The 20,561-nt window shown below is 42.5% G+C and overlaps 1 protein-coding gene across 1 annotated transcript; it reads right to left on the bottom strand.

Annotated features, from left to right (window-relative positions):
* Window positions 1-512: 512 nt before the first annotated feature.
* LOC137290402 (transforming growth factor-beta-induced protein ig-h3-like) lies at window positions 513-17,550 on the bottom strand. Its single transcript, XM_067821310.1, has 15 exons — window positions 17,192-17,550; window positions 12,307-12,408; window positions 11,423-11,557; window positions 11,146-11,240; window positions 10,595-10,782; window positions 8,721-8,912; window positions 6,851-7,001; window positions 6,322-6,462; window positions 5,763-5,975; window positions 4,945-5,081; window positions 4,344-4,514; window positions 3,426-3,524; window positions 2,370-2,516; window positions 1,909-1,999; window positions 513-1,625 (listed from the first exon to the last, which is right to left on the bottom strand). Exons 1-15 carry the CDS (start codon window positions 17,356-17,358, stop codon window positions 1,339-1,341), a joined length of 2,316 nt encoding a protein of 771 aa, XP_067677411.1. The 5' UTR covers window positions 17,359-17,550; the 3' UTR covers window positions 513-1,338.
* Between the last annotated feature and the right edge of the window lie 3,011 nt (window positions 17,551-20,561).

Below are 20,561 nucleotides of genomic sequence, written 5' to 3'. Positions count from 1 at the left end.
TGTGGTCAGCAGAGTGGCTTTGGATCAAAACTTGGGTCAATCCCAATTTGCCGTTATCATGCCCCCATAGAGGTGTAAAGTGTAAGACTCTGAAAAGCATTTTCACTCAGGGCTTGCCTCCTACACCGTATTCAGATGCTGTGATACAACTCCATTGGCCATCACTGTCTCAGTCATTCTCTCACTCTTTCCCTAATTCATTCACTCGCTGACAGTCACTCATTCGATAACTCTCTCTATCGATGACTTTAGCGATCACTCACTCAAAAGTGTGGTTCATTCGTTACTCGCAATATCGATGTCATTACATTACACTTGCGTAGAACGACGCTCATGCTATTGATCACTGGATTGTCTTGTACGACTGGATTATTTACAGACGAACGCCATAAAGCTACAATGCTGCTGAGTGCGCCATAAAGCTACAACACTACTGAGTCCTAACTCACTCTCTCTATCGATAACGTATGCGATCGCTCACCAGCACTGTATCACAAAGAAATCACAATATCTGCAAACTGCATATTTTATTAGAAAGAATATAAATGAGTTTCCAGATGGAGTGACATACTGGAAACGATCTATGACGTACGTGTACGGGACATTACATTGCTATGTACAGAGAAGGAAAGTTATGTACAGAGGGTAGGTTGCGGTGGAAACTGTCCTTGTTGACAGCTGGTCTCAGTCAGATCACTATCATGAATGGTTTTACGATATTTTATAAAATACTCAATTAAAATCAGAAATGGCTTTCACAGTAACTGACGTGAAACTCTGGCATCAACTATAACCTGGTAATCCTAAATTGCTATATATTAAAATTTGTTGTGACGTGATGACAGTTTGTAAATTCTGGCCGTCTGGCCTCCAGGAATGCACCCTATGTGACTGAAGTTAGTCTGCTTCTAGAACCATATACTGTTTGGTATATTTTGAAACAAGCAGATGTTTGTTGTAAAGAGGCATAACACCTGACTTGAGAACACCCCACAGAGGGATATCTGGTAGTGGAACACCTGGGGGTTAAACACATAGAACACCTGCGAGGGAAACATTGTAGAGAACAAATTGTAGAACACCTGGCAGTGTAGCAAATGACAGTAGAACACCTGTAGCAGAACATCTGACTGTAGAACACCTGGCAATATACATGAGATATCAAAAAGGAAGTTTACTCCCGAAATTCCGAATTGAGACCAAAAAACCCCATCTCAGCATGATCAAAACCAGAAAATAGATTATGGACTAACTGATCTTGTAGCTAAAGTCGCATGATTCAGTTCTTGTCATAGTGACGGATCCTCTGCTAACGATCGAGTTTGTTGGTGTTGGCGTCTAGATCGCGAAGCGTCGCAACCATCTACGGTCCCTGCCCCAGTGCCCGTGGCCCCTCCCGAGTAGTCTTGCTAACAGCTGCTGTCTCTCCCCCTCCACGAGCACACGGTCGATGACGTGGACAACGCCGTTACTGCCGGTGTGGTCGCATTCAGTGATCATGGCGGGTCCTATTCGGATGTAGTCGTTGCTACGTCGCTCCAGTCGGAACACCTCACCCCCGATAGTTCTGAGTCTGGGACTTCCATACCAGCCGTTCTTGAAGATACTTGCACAGCACAAGGCGTCTAGAGGAACACCAGATAACACCTTATATAGCAGCCGCATCTCTCATTATCAGACAAGGATGAAATATACAGCAGTTATGCTGACGATTACAACTCAAGGATGAAGTATCCAGCAGGCATGTCCTTCATATTTTGATTTTACAGACTACCTTGATGCACTGATGACCTAATGTGATTTAGTTACGACGTAAATCAACATTCATTCATTCGTTTTTATGTCATTCACCCTTCTGTTGAACCGGATTTTTTTCTCAATGAAGTTTATATATTCCATGCTGCCTACCCTTGGCCAGATGGTTTTTCAAGACGGTCCTCAGTTCGTCCGTGTTGTTCCGCAGTCTCTTCATTGCGTCTTTGCCCAGACTCTTGAAGGCCTGAGGACAGCGAGATATTGGTGTGAAATAGAAGAGGGAAGGGGGGGGGGGGGATTTCCAGGAAGGTTATGAGGTCATGTGTATGTGTATTTAATAAATGTGAGGGAGTGGTCATCTATTGTCACAGCGCTGTCACATGAGTTTGTGTTTATGAGCGTGGTAGAGGCAGAGTGGGGTTGGTTGGGAGGGTGTCAAGACTATTCCCAACATAGACCCACAGGACAATTCCGAACTCGGATAATTCCCCACACAGACAAATCCCCAGGTGATGGGTATTTGTCATGTGGGTAATTGTCCTACACCTAGGCTACTCGACCGCCCTAGCATAAAAGAAATAGAGGAATGGGATTAATGAAATAATTTCCCTCACTTGGTTTGTTGGGGCGAAGATGGTGAAGGGTCCTTCCTCCTGGAGCTCGTCCGCCAAGCCCGTCTTCTTGATGAGGCCCACGAGCTGAGAGAAGCGCGAGTCCAGAGCGAGGACATCCACCACGTTGCCGGACGGGGGGATCATCACCTTTAGGTCGCGGGGATTGACGTTGAATTTAATAATTTTCAAGCAACATTTTTGTGGTATAACAAATGCAAACATGGTATTTATCACAACCGTAGAAATACGAAACAGTAGATATGTGAGGTTGATCAGTTCTTGGCACCAATTAGTGATTAGAACTCTGTTAGGTCAGAGAGTCTTGTATCACTGAACAGCGAGTCTATATACAGTAACCAATACATGGCACCACCACTTCCACTGTCACATGTAAAAGGTCAGAGGTGCCACTATCCTATAATTATGTCTGTTTGTTATCGCCTTTCATGTCGCTCTTTTCTGCTAACAAAGCATGGCCTTTCAGTTTCCATGACGCCTACTGAATATCGGATACACATCCGTCGTGTTTGTGACATTACTTTTTAAAAATTTATCCCGCTTCCATTTGTGTTTCAATATGATTAAAACTTAAAATCGAATAAGAAGGCAATTTCAACAAAAAAAAGAACACCCCAAAATACAAGTAAAGCATAGTGGAACATTAGCAGAGAAAACACTTGAAAGTAGATACTAGTATTCCAAACGTAAGAGCGGCAATTTCATCAGTGAAATCCACTATAGACAAATTTCATCAACCACCTCGCATTTCTCATATTTCTCTGGAAGCCCAAAACCATGACCATTTTACTGAACCTGCTGGGAGAACTTAGGAACACGTACGCCATTGGCGATAGTTTGAAGATATCCAGCTCTCTGTATTCTGACCAATATGCCTCAGTGTGCAGCTTGAACTGACAAGGATTCCAAGCCTTACCGTTTCATTAAGCTCCCATCAACTGTCTCTGTCTAGCGCAGACATAATCCGCAGTGCATGGAACCCCTATCTGCACTGCAGATAGACGGTGCTAGCATCACCTACAACATTTGGTGGCCTACCTTCTCAATAATGTTGATGACACCATTACATGACTCCACGTCTCTGGTTGAGATCGGGGCACACTGGGCGGTCTGCATCCAGTGGGTTCCGAACGGGAACTGTAAAATTAGTAGGTTTTTAATGTTTCAAATTGTCTTGAAAAGTCAACCGATCCATACACCAGCTTATCCAAAACTTGCACCCACAGCAGATATGGCTTGGGTGAGATGTAACAATATCTCCCGAGAAATAGAATGAAAATGCATCAGACAGCTTAACATTTTTTTAAACATCATCGTCATAACAAAGGTACAACAAGTTTGTTCGGTTCTCTGCCAAAAGGATGTAACTCGGTACGACTGACTTTCCCTGTGGTCTTGTAGAAACTTTGAAGAGTCAAATAAATCTGTGATCAATCATTGCCTTAACAATGAATCCACAACCAAACACCGGTTGCTAACTGCAAAACGCTACAAAACGTTATTCCTCAGAGCCTTCCTAAGTGACCGTGAACTTGGCGTAGCCTTGTGGTGCTAAAGTGTTCGTCACGCTGTAGGCCCGAGTTCGATTCCCAACATGCGTACAGTGCGTGAAGTCCATTTCTGTTGTTCTTCGCCGTGATATTGCCGGGATATTGCTAAAAGCGGCGTAAAACTAAAGTCATTCACTCGTCTCCTCAGTGCCCTATCGCTACCAAGACAAAATAATCAATGCGCCACCTCGGAAAAAATTCTGAATGTAATGAACCCTTCGAGACCCACAGTAAACTGCAATTCGAAAGTTCCATATACAAGCATGCACAGTTAAAGAGTTCATGTACACTCAACAATAATGACAACGACTGAGCTCCCTTTTCAGACTGGACTACTGCAAGCTCCAATGTTCTGACATCATCAGCTTTTAAACTATTTCTCACAAATATGTCCACCGTGGCCTACCGAGGAGTATTCGTTGATTCTGATCCTCTTGTCGGAGTTGGATGTTTGAAGAAGGAAATTGTTGTAGAGGGCGTTGAAGGAGACGCGGTCGGGCACGATGTGGTACTGAAGCAGCTTCTTCAAGGAGGCGGGGTCGGCCCTGAGGGAGTTGACTGTCTCCTCGGGGAGCTCCTGAAATACACAAACTTGTCTCATTGTATACAAGCAGGTGGGTGGAAGGTCTCGTACACAAGTAAAGGAACAAAGGTATCATTGTATACACGTAAACAAATGCAGGTCTCATTGTATACATGTGACTGAAACAGACATCTCATTACATAAGAACCGGCCTTATTGTGTACAACAGTTCTAGCACAGGTCTTACTGTGTACAACAGTTCTAGCACAGGTCTTACTGAATACATGCATATGCTTCTGTAACAGAGCTGTCTTTGTAGACTAACATCTCTAACACAGGTTATATTGTATACACGCATCTCAGTCACAGGTTTCAGTATATACAATCAGTTCCAAACGATGGAAGCATGTGCCAAGACTAAAGCAGTCAACGAGCATCTGAAACAGAGGTTTCATGGTTAACAAGCAGCAAATACCAAAGTTACCTGGATGGCCTTATTGGAGGGGACGAAGAAGGTGACATTGCTGGCTTTCTGAAGGTCATTCATCATTTTAGCATCTTTCAGGAGGCCAAGGATGAGGGTTGCCCCGTGCTTCTCAACAATGTCCGTTATACGCAGGGCTGAAATGCACGGTGTGTGGTTAGATATGAATAAACAATACCTTAGTTTGCAGAAACTAATGCTGGGAAGGTTTCAACGTCAGTGTTTCTGACCGCAGCAAAAAATACTCGGAGGATCACTAGCCTGGCGCCTTAACCAGTTCGCCCAAGGCGCGACTTTGTGGGCATAACTTAAATCCAAAACGATGTCGTGAAATGTATACACATAGCTGTCACTCTAAATTTACATTCATGACACATATTTAATTACACCTGATCCCGTTGGTCGTCCGTTATGACATGGACGACCTTATGACATGCTTGTGTTACTGGAGACCAATTTTAACCCGGCTCTTGTCAGGTAAGTAACGTTTTAGCGGGCCCTGAGTATGTAACCTAAAAATACGATAACCAGCACTACGATAGTACTGCACCAAACCGTTTTTTCTCCTGAGTGGATCATTACAGATTAACGGAGATGGAGATTCGGACCAAGAGCATTTAGTGAGTTTAGTTTTACGCCGCTTGTAGCAAAATTACCTCCATATCACGGTGGGGACACCAGAAATGGGCTTTAAATACTGTATCCGTGTGGGGAATCCAATCCGTGTCTTATGCCTGACAAGTGAACTCTTTAAACACTACACTACCCCACCGCCCGACCATGTGAAGTAGATGACGCTTGCTGGGACCTGCTCTCACCTTCGTCTGGCACCAGGACGTCATCAATCACGTGAATAACGCCATTGGTTGCCATCAGATCCTTCTCCACGATCTGCGCCTTTCCAACAAACAGCTTGTCATTGTCGTCACGGGTAAGGTTGATATAGGCGTTGAGGAGGTTGTACGACTTCGCATGGCCTTGGATGATTGCAGAGCAGATGACATTGGGCAGAACGTGGTTCTTCAGCACCTCTGTGGAGCAGAACAGCTGGGAATAATACCATACATTAGCTGAGTGAGTAATTGGTTGGGTTTAATCTTGAACCAAACACCGGAACCAACCGTGGCCTCTGCTAAGTGCCAGAAGGAAAGAGCATGACAGTGCTATATACATGTACTCTATATAAAAGTTGACCCCGAGCTTAGATGAGATCCATTTAAACTACCAACACAAACGTGAGAGTACACCATCTTCATAATAACGGCCTAAAATAGAATGGAGCGAGAAAACCACTGGTTGATAACATGAGCTGGAGTAACTGACAAAACTGCTGGGTTCCTCCTTCAAGACAACTCAGTGAAGCCGATAGCCACTCACTCTGTAGACATTCTTCCTGTCCACTCAGTAGCTTCTCAAGGAGTTGTGGCGCCATCTTCCTGAAGGCGGCGTCTGTGGGAGCGAACACTGTGAACTGACCCTCGCCTCGGAACATGTGAACCAGGTTCGCCCGGGCTAAGGCTGAAACAAATATCACGTGACCTCATTTCTGAACACGGGCTGTTGAAGACCAGTGCTAGCCCGGATCTTCAAGGATTTAAAGAAATGTAGATAACAGATGTTATAATTTTGATGCAACCCACGAGAGGGGACGAATTAACGATTCGAACTCGGGTCAACACAATTATGTCGGACTTAAGGGACGCAACTCTACGTAACGATTAGCGACAGGTATACCGACAGGCCAACGGTATCTCCTAGAACTGAATGGATGGAAGCGACTTTGTATTGCAGTTCTGATCATAAATATGAATTGATATTAATCTTCTGTAATCATTTAATAAATGTGGTGGTAATGTTCAATCAGGTATTGGACCAGATATGGCCGACCAGATGACCACACACTGACCAGTCTTCAGGATGCCGAACTGTGGCGACTTGCTGACGATGTCGACAATGGTGCCAGTCACAGGCTGCAGCAACGACTGAATCTTGTGAACGACACCGTTAGTGGCCATGATGTCGGCAGACTTGACCCGTACACAGTTGGCCGTCATCAGCTGTGTAGAGTTCACACAATGTATAACAGACTCCTCACAAATGAAAAAAAAAGAGAAAAAAAAAAAAAAAAAAAAAAAAAAATAAGCAACAAGTATTTTCAGTGTATTATCTTTACCAATCTCGAGAGCAATATTTGCCAGTATGTTACTTAAATGTAAATATTCAAAGAATACATAACCTGTAGTGATTTTCAGTTTGATTGATCTTATAACATCCTCAACACAGCCATCTTCAGAAACAACATGCAAAATGTGTGGCATGAATGTGCACCACACTTCACACACGCCCCCCGATCGGTGTGTATCTATATGTAATCATCCCTCCGTTACAAGACGCGGGTCATGACGTCATTTTACAGATGATAATGCCTGAGAAAGAGATGTTAATGATGTTGTTTAGAACTGAAACATCACCTGATGTTAATCCCACTGAACATGCTTAGGGTATTATTTGAAGTCGTGTTTTCGGCGTCCATGTTAGCACCGAGACTCGGGATGACCTTGAGCAGCGTTACAGAGAGAATGGCAGAACCAGCAGCTTTAAGGCTCATTTGGATAATGCAAAAACGTGTAGTTTGCATTTGTGCTCATAGTGGTCACACGTGTTACTGAACACTGATTTGCTGTCCAGAACCTTAATGTTAACATTTTGCTCCATCAATGCAGCACAAATTGCACGACTGTTTCAAGGGTATACGCCTCTGGTGATTTGTAAGTCTATTATTGCTTTTACTTTTATTGGTCGTGTGTACTTATGTTTCACCTTTCTATTGCATCATTCCGTGATTTGCAATTTCAACAAATGAAAAGATGATGAGACTGAGAAACTGTGTGTGTGCGTTACTGTTTGTGAAGAGTATACAAGGAAATCGGGTTAAATGCAGCCTTGAAAGATGTGCCACTTAAATCATTGAGTGACACTTTGATAAAGGAATGAAGCTGTAAGAAATACACACCCACGCCCACACAAACACATGAAACATGTGCACACACGCGCGCGCCCGCACACACAATAAGACAGACCGACAGATACACCTTTTCGCATCAGGAGGTTCGTGACAAGCGAGTGAGTGAATTCAGTGCTGTTTAATTCAGTCACATGCTACGATTTGTGGGAGGCACACATCGGTCATTAGCGGATCCTGGCATGTCTAAGGAACATAACCCCTTATACCGACTTGCACAGTCATCTCAGACAAGGTTAATTGTGTCCCTCGTAACAGGGAAAGAGAAACTTCAATGCATGGGGAAACACACTGCCCTGTCAGGCTACCCCTTTGTTTCCTCTCCTTGTCTATCACAATGAATGAAACATTAACTGCAGATACTTGACCTAACGCAGCCATTTCCTGACTGTGTTACCGTTTTGCCCCGGAAAATGACCAGTTATAACTAAGCATTGTCGTTTTCTGTATGTCTATTGTTAGTTGGTTCTTTTGTTTCTTTGTTTTAGGGCGACCGAGGACACCATCTTCAGGTGCAGAAGACGCCAATCTATTCTTCCATGACATCATAAAACAATTCCAACATTAGATTGTCTTTTGTAATGTCCCAGCATGGGAAAAACACAAAAGACTATGGGTAATGGAAAATAACCTTCTCTCAACTTCTAAATTACCAATCAGAATGTCCTTACCATCCAAGTTGTCATTCACAAGGTCAGATTACTGTCCCCGTTCCTAGGGATTAGTTCCTAATACTCCATGTTGCTATACCTACCCTCTGTGGTCCCTCGTAGAAGTTGATTCTGATCTTTGACTTGTATGGACTTCCGGTCTCCACCAACTGCTCGTCCTGCAGGTTGCTGATCTTGTACTGACCAGACGCCATGTGACCCAGAAGGAGGTTCTGAGTGTCATTCAGCACCAGGTTGGACACCGGCTTGGACACCATCACCACATTTGGTATGTCCTAGAGAACGTGAACGAACTGAGTGAGTGAGCGAAGTGGCTTAATATCCCTTTCGCGTGCTTCGGTTCAAGGTGTGGTGTTTCTGGCTTAATATCCCTTTCGCGTGCTTCGGTTCAAGGTGTGGTGTTTCTGGCTTAATATCCCTTTCGCGTGCTTCGGTTCAAGGTGTGGTGTTTCTGGCTTAATATCCCTTTCGCGTGCTTCGGTTCAAGGTGTGGTGTTTCTGGCTTAATATCCCTTTCGCGTGCTTCGGTTCAAGGTGTGGTGTTTCTGGCTTAATATCCCTTTCGCGTGCTTCGGTTCAAGGTGTGGTGTTTCTGGCTTGATGTGGGAGAAAGGTTGTCCAGAATCAAGTTCAAAGGTAGCAATATGTATCAAAAGCTTAAATGACACGTGTTCAAAAACGGGGAGGGAAGGGGCGCGATTTATATTTTCACTGAAAAAAAACAACAAATCCAAGCTCGTTGTGTCGCCTCGAACATTGCCTCTGGTTTTGTTGCTGATTATGTTTGTTACTCGCTAGCTTCAAGTGGTAGATGACCTGCATGTTTCCAAAACCGTCACATGACGCCATGCAACTAATTAAAATGGCGTAAAAAATCATTTTTGGGGAAATTGCGAAATCAGTGGAATGAGTCGATGAGCTGTATGTTGTATGACAAATAGTTATATGCTGTATGTTGTACGTTGTATGTTGTACGTTGTACAGTGTATGATGTACAGTGTCTGTTGTACGGTGTCTGTTGTACCCTTTAGCCTACAGGACACATGTCTGCCTCGTGCTAAGCAGCTGGACTCCCTCTTGTGTGTCAGGGTCGGGGGAGTGTGGGGTGGGGGAGCGTGTGAACGAGTTTGTCAAATATCATCTACTTGTAGAGAACGCCAACTGATTCAATCTGGTGAATGCATTCCAAGGAGGGATGTGAGCATCCAGCAGTAATTGTCCTTGACTTATTTCTGAAACAGATTCAGATGCCAAACAAGCAGCCCCAGCTTCCTGGAGAAGGGCATGTTAGATGCACACAGTGTATACATCACACGGTGTATACATCACACGGTGTATACATCACACGGTGCATACATCACACGGTGCATATATCACACAGTGTATACATCACACTGTGTATATATCACACTGTGTATACATCACACGATATATGTCATCACAGTCAGTACTGATCACACAATGTAAATCTCAGTCAGAATGCATCACACTGGAAATGTATCTGGAACATGACATCAGCTAATGTCCAGCTCGAAGTTATCAAACATCTTTGTCTGGTAGTAAAGGAGTAGAAAGTAGTGAGAGATGAAGCACCTGCAGTAACTACGTCTATAACGAACACTTTCATGTCGAAGTGACGGGTATATTTTAGGTTAAATGCAACAACAAACTATGGCTAGTCGAGCCCTTGAGTCCTAAGAAGGCGGTTGGCGTGTAACAACGTCTGGATGAGGTACGCCACTGACAAACATTAAAAGACTATTCAGTTCTCCACCATTGACAGCATGGGGTATTGAAGACCGTGTTGTTGAGGATTATCACTTTGTAAACTAAAGAAACATTAGCAGTCGGTCTTTGTCACCAACTGGTGTCGTCTTAGTTGCGTCTAATGGCATTCAGGAACAGAGAACACAGTCTATTCCTACTGAAGTTAAGAGTAACGATCTTGGTCAAATACCTTCGGCATGATCCTCTTCAGTTCTGGCAGAGCGCTCCTCAAGTCCTCAAAGGCTTTGTTTTCCGGGACGAAGAGAGTGAAGTTGCCCTGTCTGAACTCCTCCGTGAGGGATACGCTGTCGGCAGCACGTAGGAACTCGCTCAGACCCAGACTACGGATTGTCTCTACCAGATCCTTCAGTTCCACCTCTACAACAACGGGCATTACTTTATACGGACATGTCCCATATTCTGGACTGTACTCCCCTTTGCTCTCCCTCTACAACGGACATTAGTTTATATTATTAAAAAAGTATTCTAGACTGTACTCCCCTTTGTTCCACCCCTACACAATCACACATTCCCCAAAGTAAAGGCAGTTACGTTATCCGGATTAACAAATGTCTTTATCGAAATGGTTCCAAAACTAATTTTCGGTCAACATGACATTTAATCTTGGTCACGAGTGTACAATGAGTTCAGATGGATTAATGATCGATGCATACTGCTTTGCAGAAAATGTAGAATAGGGTTAAAGTAATCCTTTTATAGTATTATTCAAAAGCCATATACTTCGCGGACAGCCAAATTCCGTTTCCTTCCTCGCGTATCCGCGGCAACACTCGTACACTTCCGTCACGACCCTCTGCTTGTTCATGATCTGTGACCTGAAGAAGATGAGGTCGGAAATAAATGACAGCATCAACTTCATTAAATGCTGACCGGAAAGAGACCATTGTTATCAATACCACCTTCAAAGTTCTTTTTCTTCTTGGAAAAACAATAACTCTGGTGATGTACCAATTTCAGTTACATATATACCTAGGTGACGTTGACGTCATATACTCACGTGATGGTGCATTTATAGGCAGACTCTGTCTCGTCGCACACGTGCTTGTGGAAGCTGAAGTGACGGGCGATGGTGCCGACACCTGTCTCCGTGGTGTTCGTCTCCTCGTCCGTCTTAGTGAGGCACACGTTGGGGCTGAAGAGAACAGGGTCACGTCATTCGTTAACGCTCGTCAAAAATGGTTCTGTGCTTGTTTGAATGATATTTTGGTTACTATCACTGTCAGTTCGACATAGCATCTATACTTGTCAGGGGTATTTACCGTCAGGTCGACATAACGTGTATACATGCTGGGTAATATTACCGTCAGTTCGACATAACGTGCGTATGTGTCGGGCAATATTACCGTTAGTTCGACATAACGTGTATACATGCTGGGCAACATTACCGTTAGTTCGACGAAACGTGTCTATATGTGGGAGATCATCTTTATTATGACTCAACAGTAGAGTTGTTTATGGAACCCACACATTATTCACAGACAAACACGATTGCGTGCGGCGTAAAACATTTGTACACTGATATTGTTGTCCGTAAGGTTGAGTCCGTCGGGTTTGTCATACCGGGTTCTTCGAGAAAACTCTATAGTCCCTGTCTCGCTACCAGTTTTCATTATATGCATAATATTCAAATTTTAATCAACAATACAGTGAGATATACTGGACAAAAATAGACAGGGATACATACAAATTTTGAAATTTGGAATAAAGATATATTTATTCATTGCCACACTGACAAGATATCAATCATAAAAAATACCAATATCCCTAACTTAATTTGTCCAGTATATATGCTGTCCACTCGTGTGCATTCGATCTGTTTAAATCCAGCCAAGATCTGTCGAATCTGTTTAAATCCAGTCAAGGGTTCTGTTAATCACTTACCCCTTCCACCAGTCTCTGGATGGTTGGTTCCAGCCGAAGTCGAAGTTAAAGACACTGTTCTCGTCCTGGCCAAGGCCGAAACCATACTTCCGGGTACCCAGTCTGCATCATGGCGTCACATGAACTGATTACATTTGCATTCCTCATAGGGACATTATTTGTGCCGTGAATTCTACAGCATTGTACTGCTATAATCTCTGCATAAGGTTAAAGACAAGTCTGCATCCATAGAAAAAAACAAAACAGCTATACGACTACACAGAGACACTACTTGTTTATATAGAGACATTATCTGTATACATAGACACATTATCTTTTCACAGAGACATTATCTGTATACATAGACACATTATCTTTTCACAGAGGCATTATCTGTATACATAGACACATTATCTTTTCACAGAGACATTATCTGTTTACATAGACACATTATCTTTTCACAGAGACATTATCTGTATACATAGACACATTATCTTTTCACGGAGACATTATCTGTATACATAGACACATTATCTTTTCACAGAGACATTATCTGTATACATAGACACATTATCTTTTCACAGAGGCATTATCTGTATACATAGACACAATATCTTTTCACAGAGACATTATCTGTTTACATAGACACATTATCTTTTCACAGAGACATTATCTGTATACATAGACACATTATCTTTTCACAGAGACATTATCTGTATACATAGACACATTATCTTTTCACAGAGGCATTATCTGTTTACACAGAGACATTATAATTATCTGCATACACATCTGTTCACGTAGAGGCATTATTGTCTTTACATAGGTAGTTTATCTGTTCACATTAAACCCACGTTTACATTGAGACATTATCTGTAGATATACATTATCTGTTAACATAGATATTATCTGTATTTATTCACGCCGCCAGTTTACTTAGAAATCTGCATATCTACAAACTATATGTTTACAATGGGACACTATCTGCGTGTGTACACATTATCAGTTTCCATAGAGACATTATCTGTGTGTGTACACATTATCCGTTTACAATGGGACACTAACTGTATATATGCACATTATCTGTTTCCATAGAGACATTACCTGTGTATATACACATTATCAGCTTACATAGGGATATTATCTGTATATATTATAATGCATACTGTCAGTTTACAATGGGACACTATCTGTATACATACACATTATCTGTTTATATAGAAACATTATCTGTATGTATACACATTAAATGTTTACATAGAGATGTTATGTGTATATATAAACATTAAATGTTTACATGGAAACATTATTTGTGTAGATATATACACATTAACATGTTATCCATATGCACAAAGACATTATCTGTATCGTTGTTGTCCATATGAACGATATTCCCCTGTACACAGAGACCGTTAAGCCTATTCTATTGTGAACTATCTTCAGTATTATACCAGCGTATTCAGAGTGTCTGGAGGTATGGGAGGTATATTGCAATGTATGTATATCTGTGAATAGAGAGTTGGTTTAGGGTTCACTTGGGGGTGTTATGGGCTGGGCATTTGGCACGTATACAATTCGACGCTTACTTAAGTAATCAGGGTTTCTAACAAACCCAGTAAGTCTGTTATTTTCGCCTACCTCCACCCTCCATGATGCTAAACTCCCACATAACGCTCGCTCATCACTATGGGTGTGGTAGAAGTATTGTGAGGAGGAATTGTTTGTACCAGATTCCCGGATTATGGCACTTGTTGATGAGAGGACATTTTTGAAACGCTGAGTGCAGAGGAGGAAGTATATATAGCTGGTTTCACAAGAGGAAAAATGTGACAAAGATATCAAAGGTTATTTCCGGCAGAATCCTTGTCCTCAGAATGTAGCATATGCCAAGCATGCTAACTATCTGTGTGATCACTGTTGACATGTTGACATGTTGACATGTTGACATGTTGTTCTGCTCGCCAAAGTCAAATAAGTGAGTGAGTGTGGTTTTACGCCGCTTTAAGCAATAGTACAGCAACACCACGGTGGTGGACACCAAACATGGGCTTCAAACATTGTACCCATGTGAAGACTCGAACCTCAGTCTTCAGCGTAACAGGCGGACACTTTACCTGTTAGGCTACATCACCGGACCCAGTGTGAAGTGATGCATATCAATAACACTGTGATACATGAAGTATTCAGGCTGGTCAAGGTTTAGTTATTATGTTCGCAAATTGTCGTTATGGTTCATTAAGTTATTGTGTTCGTAAATTGTCTTTGTGGTTCATTATTTTTTTTACATAATTCACTTTGGATCTTTAGTGGCCGTTGTTTGCGAAACATAGATTTCTCTTAAATAAACCAAACTGTCGTCACCACCACCACAACCATCTTCTTCTTCTCCATCATCATCATCATCATCGTCGTCGTCGTCGTCGTCATCATCATCATCATCTTAACTATTAAACTATACTGGGTTGTCATGAATATGTATGTGTTGGGTAATATAATGTACAATTCATCAGAATCTACACACACACATGTATTCACATACTGACTCACTCGTGTCTCACAGCGAAGACTACAAAACACTCTCACCGAACATTATCTGTGCAGAATTTATCACTCCTGAAAGGGTTCACCATGTTCAGGGCGACAACATTGATGGATAACCGCCATGAGGAAAACCATCCAAACACAACAAACGCACATTACAAGATGAAGGAAGTGTATGTCAATGGCGGGGTTATCGCTGTGATAACGGGTCAAGGCAAATCTCTATGATATTTGACGAGGTTTGAGACATAAGTCCACGAGTTGATAGCACAAAGTAAGCATATTGTAAAGTAAGCACAAATGTTTAACAAAATAACTTAGATTTGCTAAAACAATATTATTATCTGTTACTAGTCTGAAAACAGCTTCCAAACCACGGAAAACTAGAAGTCCAAAACTAAATATAAAATCATTGTCAGATATCTCAACATTGAAGGTCACGTGATTGTTTTAAGTTTTGACCTATATTTTCATATGAATGTTGTTGTTGTTTTAACTGTCCACGTGTTTGGGTAGAACAGTGAGTTTACAATGTAAGGTACTTGTAGCATTCATAACCCCTGGTGTCATGCCGGCAAACCGGAGTCTTCATGTAGGTCACGGAAAGAGCCGAGTAGTTACGAAAGGTACGAGTAGGCAAGTGGTGAGAGTTGCCTCCCTTGGTAAGGAGCAAGTAAGAGTTATGTCCTTTATCTATGGCAGACTCGCCCAGTTACGACGTTTAATGGTGTGGGTTTCCTTCTTTGACCCACATCAGACGACAACGTTTATAATAACAACGTTTATTCACCTTGCATAATTTGAGAACATTTATTAATGACGGGAGCTTTGTTTGTGGGTACAATAATATTTATCATTTTATTTGTCTCGCAGAGTATATCGATACAGTGATCTGGCCTTTAATTGTTTATCTTGAAAGCAAAGAGACTACTAGTGGTTTGCTATCTTTGTCGAAAGGAGCGCAGTTGGGAGACGTACAAAAAAGTGAAGGTAACAAACAAGCGGAGGTGATCGAGGCGACATGCTATGAACATCCCCTCGATGTGATAAGGGGTTGAGGTCAGCTGAAGTGCTAATCATAAAGTTCAGATTATATACGATAATGCTGTGATGCGTTCTTTCGTATTCTCCTCTTGAAGAGTTATCAGTGAATTCTAATTGAAAAACGGTCCATAAACTGCGATCTACATTAAGAATAACACATGAACAAACTTACGTTTTAAATATATTTTTGAAACAGTCCTAGCAATATGGCGTTCGGGATCATTATATTGACCTTGGCCTTATCTAATAAAACAAGTGTTCAAGCTTGATGAGCGAAGACATTAATAACTAGGCTACACACACACCCTTTGATATAAGAAACGACGTATATCTTCTTACCGGAAATGACGTCATTGGAAACAGATAACGCTGCTTAAGAACTGTCTTTATTTCCCGGTGTAAGGAGTTTAGAACCAGGATTCAAAACATTTTGGATTTGGATGCTATTGTATTTACGTATTTGCACTCGCTGAACTGTTTATGAGAGAATATTTGCCATGAGAAATTAACCCTAACATCCTGCTCCTAAAATGCCACACATGTTAATTAGCATCTCGCCCCGACACAAAGTTGTTTATATGTTGAGGATTTAGTTACAGAGCTCAAGAGGGAACTGGAGCCAAAGAATCGCTCTCGGAACTGACTTTAGGCATGTTGGTTTGGAAACATGACTCGACGAAAAATCGAAAAAAATGGAGGCCATTTTCTTTCCTTTATCTGGGCACGGACGTCATAGAAGACAACTTACCGGAAACCGTTTAGAATGAACGTAAACATGTCGCAGATGTCACCGCGTCTTGCACCAAATATTGAAAACGTAATGTCGAAGATATTTGTTCTATCATTAAATCATATGTGGTATCTGCCACCAGAAAGTTTGTATCAGCCACCAGAAAGTCTTGCAAAAAGTGACATTAGGCTATTACAAGCAATTAACTGCGAGCATATCAGTCTATCAGGAAATGTATTCAAATATATTATGAACGGTTTTTATTGCCCAAAATTTAACGAATAAATGACACGTCATCATTCTGGTTTATGCTTGTGTTAAGAAAGTCACACGAAATACGCAGTTGACAAATACATGAATAGCAGTGTTCTCTGAACCTGTTTCGCTGATCGTCAGATATTGCAAATCGCGGATAGTTAATAATTACAAAGAAAACACCCACAGCAACATTAAATTCCTTTGAATTCCGAGTACAAAAAATTTAAGGTTTTCAGTCTTAAATAATTCCAAATATACCGTAAACCTAATGTACTTCTCCTTAACGGCTGCAACAGAATACAAAATCGTATTTTTTTTAATGTCGAAGCTCACCTTCCCATTAGTCTGTCCAGGAAGGATTTCCAGTTCTGAGAAGATGGCCAGTCCCATGACGACCTGTCTTTCTGCACACGTCGTTGTCGCTTCCCACGTCGTCGTCTGCCGTCACAGACGTCAGCCAGCAGGAGCAGAACTACCACAGCAACTACACACAGCCTCATGACGACTTCTGACACAGGGATGTTAACAGTGGTCCAGCACGGGGAGGTACTGGTAGCAGAATCCTGCTGCAGCCGACGGTGTGTTATTGTTTGGAGATTTATGTAAGCTGGACGGAGGGGGCTTAGTCATACACAGCTGTTCTGAAGGGGAGGGAGACATGAGAAGAGGGGAGGGCTTTGGGAACTGGTATCACTCCTGGGGAGGGGTTGAGGGTTACAGCATTCGCAATTTCTTAGATGTGATTTTTAGACCGGAAATTAACAGAACAACTGGTATTTGAGTCAGAGTCTCCGTTATTCCATCCATAGTTTTCTAAACGACCTTGGCGTCGTTAAATTGATGTAATGTGTGGCGAAGAAAGAAAACACAATTAACCCCTGTGCACTTAGACGACTGTGACTCGGGTGACTTTCATGTGAGCGAGATTCATAGGTGCACGTGCTCTTTGCTATTACAGATATGTGATATGATTCATTGGGAAGGTCGCGCGTCAGTGACGAGAGTGAGATCTCGTGCTGATGGTCGTGCTGGATGGGGGCCAAAGATCATTCAGCTACTCACGGGCAGCTTGTCAAGATGTTCCAGAACAAAGAGAGGGAGAGAGTAAACATCAGCCTTCCCCTCGACATATCTAAGGGTAATGAGTGCAGTATTTAGCCGAGTGGTTTGTGCGTCGTTTGAAATCGCAGAAGACAGTTCGATTCCCATACTCGTGTTTGATGTTTGTTTTGTATCACAGTCAACAATACAGCTACTACTTATCGTGTCAAATACTTTACCTACCAACTTTACAGCTACTACTTATCGTGTCAAATTCTTTACCTACCAACTTTACAGCTACTACTTATCGTGTCAAATACTTTACCTACCAACTTTACAGCTACTACTTATCGTGTCAAATACTTTACCTACCAACTTTTCAACTACGCCTATTTGTCATGCCGCTTACATTAACCCCCAATTTTAAGCTACTTTCCCAGGCTTAAGGTAATAAGGCAACCTCCTGGCCTAGTAGTGAGCACATGTGCTGGACGTTATTTGAAAGACCAAGTTCTAGTCTCGGCTTGGGTTGGTCTTTACATGAAGTATCTGAATACACAGCTGTGGATACAATAGTGATAGCCGCAACGCAAAACAATATGTAAACTCTCTCTCCCTCTCTCTCTCTCTATCTCTCTCTCTCTCTCTTTCTCTCTCTCATGACCTAGAAGTAGACCTTGCCGACTGAGTGCTGCTCTGGTTCCCAGACGTACGTAGCGAATATGTTAATTTGGAACCCTACTCAAGCCTAGAATGAGCTCTGTTCCGAGATCTGTTTGGATTTGTTACAGATATATATTCAATAAGATCACTTGATTTCTGAGATGTCTGTCGAAATGAGTGCGTGAGTATTTTTGTGCTGTCACAAGTTGCAGGTCGTTTACTCTTGATGAGTGATGAGTTTGGTTTTACATTGAATTTATTAGTATTTCAGCAATATCATAGCGGTGAACACCAGAAATGGGCTTCACACATTGTACAATTGTAGGAAATTGAAGCCGGGTCTTCGGCGTGATCATCTAACCTACCTGTACAGTTACATGTAGATCGTATGTTACATGTCGTGAAAGTGTCGGTTTTATTGTATTATTCAAACCTAATTAAAAAACCTGTATTTATCCGTAAAATATGTTCATTTAGGAGACTATAGATACTAGTGGTAACTCTGTACTGCCAAATGCAGCACCTTTTGTAGGAGTTGATGCTTTAGTTATCATTTCGCGTCCAAGAGACAGAGTTCTGGTTTAAGCATTACACCTACAAGGACAATTGTTCTTTCCAAGTAATCGGATAAAAATATCATAGTTTTACTCACTGGGAAGCATACGTTACACTTCTTTCCTATTGTGGCCAGATGTATGTGAAGAGGGGTATGCATTAAGGAAAGGAAAAGGGAAAATTGACTGAGTGCATGTGGTTAGTTCATTTGTTGTCGTGTAGAGGAAAATACAGATCAAATGTTGATATTGGTTATCATTTTTTGGGAATACATATATCATTACGTCAGCTGGTTTGTTAGTAAACAGCTTTATTTATAACAATATGAAAGTGAAAATTATTGCCCTGTTTGAACATTGATACCGGATCACGCATACGTAAGCAATAATAATCATCATCATTGTAGGAAGCAGCAGATATTATATGCTGATAATATTTAACGAGTTTGAGTGGAAGTAGAATGTCTAAAACTAGATGACCTCTATTAGAAACAATAAACAATGGAGGATAAGGCCGTGTAAGTTCCACATGAATCTTCGCTTCCTTCCTCTCTGACATAACACTGTCTTTCTGATTCACATCCTGGGACTTCATACGAACAGACTGCAACCACCACAGTCTCCGCCACCTCCCCTCCACACATCCCCCCACTCCTCCACCCCACCCTTTACACAACCGCCTCCCCTCCTCACAGCCCCAACCCCATCACCTACACAGCCTCCGCACCTCTCCTAAAAACAAACTCCAACCCCCGCCCCCCTTCCCACTACACACAACATCCACCCCTTTCCTACACACAACCTTCAACCCCCCCCACACACACACACAACCTTCAACCCCTCCCCTACATGCAACCTCCAACAATTCCCCTTCCTACATCCCCCCTCCTCCCCTGCACACACCCCTCAACCCTTCCCCTACATGCAACCTCCAACAATTCCCCTTCCTACAGTCCCCTCCTCCCCTGCACACACCCCTCAACCCTTCCTCTACATGCAACCTCCAACAATTCCCCTTCCTACATCCCCCCTCCTCCCCTGCACACACCCCTCAACCCTTCCTCTACATGCAACCTCCAACAATTCCCCTTCCTACAGCCCCACTCCTCCCCTGCACACACCCCTCAACCCTTCCCCTACATGCAACCTCCAAACTTCATCTACACACAACACCCAACCCCTCCTCTGCACACAACCTCCAACCCGTCCATACATACAACCTTAATCCCACCCCTACATACAACCTCCACCCCTCCCCTGCACACAACCTCCACCACTCTCCGACACACACCCTCCAACCCGTCCCTACACACATCTTCCAAGCCCTCCCCTACACATAACCTCCACCCTACCCCAAACCACAACCTCCACCCCTCCCCTACACACAACCCCTACTCCTTTCCTACACACAACCTAGGATACCAGTGAGGTTGTCGGAAGGCCGG

The sequence above is a fragment of the Haliotis asinina genome, chromosome 7 (genome assembly GCF_037392515.1).
Source record: "Haliotis asinina isolate JCU_RB_2024 chromosome 7, JCU_Hal_asi_v2, whole genome shotgun sequence".
Classification (NCBI taxonomy): Eukaryota; Metazoa; Mollusca; class Gastropoda; order Lepetellida; family Haliotidae; genus Haliotis; species Haliotis asinina.
The sequence above is the reverse complement of the archived record's forward strand: the minus strand, read 5'-3'. Positions and strand labels throughout refer to the sequence as shown.